We start from the raw sequence: 3,702 nt of genomic DNA, 5'->3' as shown, positions 1-3,702 counted from the left end.
GACTTGCTTCCGTAACCCAATCTCCTTCTCCATTCTAAAGAGTCTCGATCCTGTTCCTTTTTCTTCTCAGAATCGTAGCCAGATGAAAGAACCTCGTGTTCCTATCACCATATATTATAGCTTCTTCACGAGATTTCTGAAACCACAGTAGCTCCTCTTGGTCTAGGATTTCATCCATTTCCGCTCTTAAATTACTTTCGAGCTTAATAAGATGGGGTTGGCTTCCCTAAGCTAACAGCCTTTGAATGCCCTCAAGTCTAGCCCATAGTTCCGCTTTTTTCCTAAAAATGTTGTGGAATTCCTCTTTATTCCAACTTCAGCGCAAATTCTTTTAAAAAAGGAACAATAGGAGCAGTCTTATTCCAATTCGCATTAACAAACTCTTCGAATTTACCATGATGTACCCACGCAGCCTGGAATCTGAAGGGTCTGTTCACCATCGAAATAGGGGCAAAACCATTAGTGCTAATTAAAATCGGACAATGGTCCGATTTAATTCTTGGGAGATTCCGCACTGCACCCTCCGCAAATAACAGCCTCCACTCTTCGTTAGCTAGCCCTCTATCCAATCTCGCAGATTTAAAATTGTCCGGAGTTAAACCTCGAAACCAAGTGTGCTCAGGACCAGTGCAACCCAAATCAATAAGACCATTATTCTCGACCCAGTTCGAGAACTCTTGACGCCTTCTCTGCATTTTCGAATTATTATTTCCATTCCTCTCATCAATAGACAGAGTATCATTAAAATTGCCTCCAAGCAACCAAGGACCCGAGTAGTTCCTGCGAATGTTTTCAAGCTGTTGCCATAACTCTCTACGCAAACTGCTACTCGGGCTGGCATATATAGCCGAAAATAACCAAGGATCATCTCCATTTTTCTTATTTATCACCGTCATATGCTGAGTATTTTCATCAAATAAAGTGACTGACACTTGCTCCCTCCTCCAAAATAGCCATATTCCACCGCTAAACCCTTGAGCTTCCACCCTACGTTGCCCCGAAAAACCAATTCGAGCACAAATATTATCAGCTTGCTCACCACTCAAGTGAGTCTCCACAAGAGCCAACACCATTGGATCATTGATTCGCACCAATTCCATAATAGAATTGAGCTTATTCCCAGCCCCTTGCACATTCCAAATTAAAATTCTTAAAGACATATTAAAATTTGGGAAAATGGGGTACCTATCATAAATTTCCAGAGGGATTCCCAGCAGATTGCTCAGGTATAGATCCCTTAATGCTCTCATCGGTCCTTCCGTCTCGAACGACAGACTGAATCTTGCCAACAACTCTGGTGGAATGAACTGTGGGGGGAGAAACGCATTCACCTCCATCTCCACCTTGTTTTCCATAGGGTGAGCACACACCAAAGTCGGACCTTCGGTCTGATTGTCGATGAACATTTCGACCTCCCTTGGGATCCGAGTCACCAGAGTTATAGGAACTTGGTATGACATCCTCTTGATACTCCCTCGACTTCTCCTTATCTCCACGAAGATCCAGATGTATCGAGGGCTCCACTTCACAGAAATTCTCCTTGCCAATCACTGGTTGAGAAGAATTAATGTAATTCGATTCAATAGGGCTTGGCACAGAATTATTCACAATATTATTCACTGCCAAAGGGAATTTATTTTCTGGAAAGATAAGTTCTTGGTGTAAATCTTTATCAACTAGATTTTTTACCCCAAGATTATCTTTTTTCTTTTTAGAGATAATCTCCCAAATCTTTTTACTTCCCTCTTCCAAAGAACTTCCCAAATTCACCATAGAATCTTCCTCCATTGCATCCTCTTCCAAATTTTGGTTCCTCTTTCCCTGAATAAAATTATTCCCTTCTTTAAACTGTCCCCTGCTTTCCTCATCACTCAAGTTAATAGCACTTTTTACCAAAACAGAATTGTTCGACTCCAAACTTGCTTCCAAGTTAACAGAGGTGTTATTTCTTTCCATAATTTGATCTTCTTCTTCTATCTAATCACCATGATTCAATACACTAAATCTCGACCCCTGTTTACTTGCCACGTTCCCCTGAACTTTTTTCAAAAACCCAAAAATGAAATCGAAAAACAAAACCCAAAAATGAAATCGAAAAACAAATACCCAGAAATGAAATCGAAAAACAAATACCCAAAAATGAAATCGAAAAACAAATACCCATAATTCGAAGAAAAATAAATCAAAATCGAAAAAAAACCTATTAAAATCGAATAAAAATGAACAGAAATAAAAAATAATAATCAAAATAAAATAAAAATCTATCAAAGTTGAAATCGAATAAAAAACCCCCCAGAAATCGTAAAAATAAAAAAAAAGAATTCGAAAAAAAATACCAAGAAATGGATTGAAAGAAGTGAGGACGGTGTTGCATGTTGGAAGGAGATGAGGGAAGAGGACGGAGAAGGAGATCGAGAAAGAGGAGGAGAGGAGAGAGAAAGAGGAAGAGAGTAAGAGAGGAGGAGAGAGAAAGAGAAACGGCTGATTGAGTTAATAAGTTAGGGTTGGGGGGCTTTTATATGGGCCGGTTTTTTTTATTTTTAATATTTAATGGCACCGGTTCACTTCAAACCGGTGCCCTTTTATGTTTTTGCCACCGGTTTGAAGTGAACCGGTGCCATATATCCTGGTTCAACTTCCCACCAAAGTTTAAGGCCATTTTTGACACGGGTTTGGACTGAACCGGTGCCAATTAGGGGGTGCCTTTTTGATTTTTTCTACTAGTGTACCCAAACTCGTTCAGGGTGGTTTGTGGGTTAAGTTTAGGGTTTAAAGGTGTTGTTTCTAGGTAGGAAACAGGGAGGGGGTCGATTTAGGTAGCGGACGAGGGGAGGGGGAAGTTTTTGACAGGGGAAAAGGGAATATTTGTCGGATTGCGGGGTGGATCCCGTTGAGGTGGGGGAAGCTAAAATATGTCAAAGGGAGGGTAGGGTGTCGATTCAGGTGTGGGGAGGGGGCAATTTCCGATGGGGGGAAAAGGGGAAATGGGTGGTGTTATAGGGTAAAGGGAGGGGAAACCGACCGGGATGAAGGTGATCGTCGGCGTCGGCCGCTGGCAGGGGCTGTAGTGGTTGTGGGGAAGGGGGGCTGGTTTTTTTTTTTTTTTTTTTTTTTTTGCTAAATGCGCATAATATTCATTTAGCAAAAAAAAAAATGTTTGATCTTTTTTTTTTTTTTTTTTTCGAAATTAAAGGTGAAGTTCAAAGCCTAACCGCCGCAGCTCCTATGATGCCACCTTCAGGTAATCTAGATTATTCTTGATTTACTTAAGTGTGTTTTATTGTTTGTTAATTAGCTTTTTCATTTTTCTAACAAGATTAAAGTGTAATATTATAATCGCAAGTGATGATTCTTGAGATGAACAGGTGCTTCCAACAAAACCGCTATGAAGTATCATTTTGTAGCTTCTTGGTTCTTATCAATTATCAGTAGAGGTGTTAAAAAAAACCCGACCCGATTGTCTCGACCTGATTTCCTGATGACCCGATAAAAACCCGATGGGAAATTTGGGGAAAAAACTCTTTTTTCGGGTACGGGTACCCGACCCGGAAAACTGACCTATTTTCGGGTCGGGACATGGGACAGATTTATTAATTTTCGGGTACCAATTACCCGAAAATAAATTAATATAAAAAAAAAAAAGAAAAACCTCCGTCAAAATTTAAGCCCAGCCCATTTAGTTTCAGTGCAAAATAGGGTTCT

The 3,702-nt window shown here is 40.2% G+C and overlaps 1 protein-coding gene across 1 annotated transcript; it reads right to left on the bottom strand.

Annotated features, from left to right (window-relative positions):
• Positions 1–305: 305 nt before the first annotated feature.
• Positions 306–1,100, bottom strand: LOC110704651. The gene has a single exon (XM_021882470.1). The coding sequence runs from the start codon at positions 1,098–1,100 to the stop codon at positions 306–308; it is 795 nt and encodes a 264-aa protein (XP_021738162.1).
• Between the last annotated feature and the right edge of the window lie 2,602 nt (positions 1,101–3,702).

The sequence above is a fragment of the Chenopodium quinoa genome, unplaced genomic scaffold (genome assembly GCF_001683475.1).
Source record: "Chenopodium quinoa cultivar QQ74 unplaced genomic scaffold, ASM168347v1, whole genome shotgun sequence".
In the NCBI taxonomy this organism is placed as follows: domain Eukaryota; kingdom Viridiplantae; phylum Streptophyta; class Magnoliopsida; order Caryophyllales; family Amaranthaceae; genus Chenopodium; species Chenopodium quinoa.
The sequence above is the reverse complement of the archived record's forward strand: the minus strand, read 5'-3'. Positions and strand labels throughout refer to the sequence as shown.

Excerpts from the sequence above, each read along its gene's own strand:
- LOC110704651 (XM_021882470.1), bottom strand. The coding sequence starts at position 1,100 with ATGGAATTGGTGCGAATCAATGATCCAATGGTGTTGGCTCTTGTGGAG.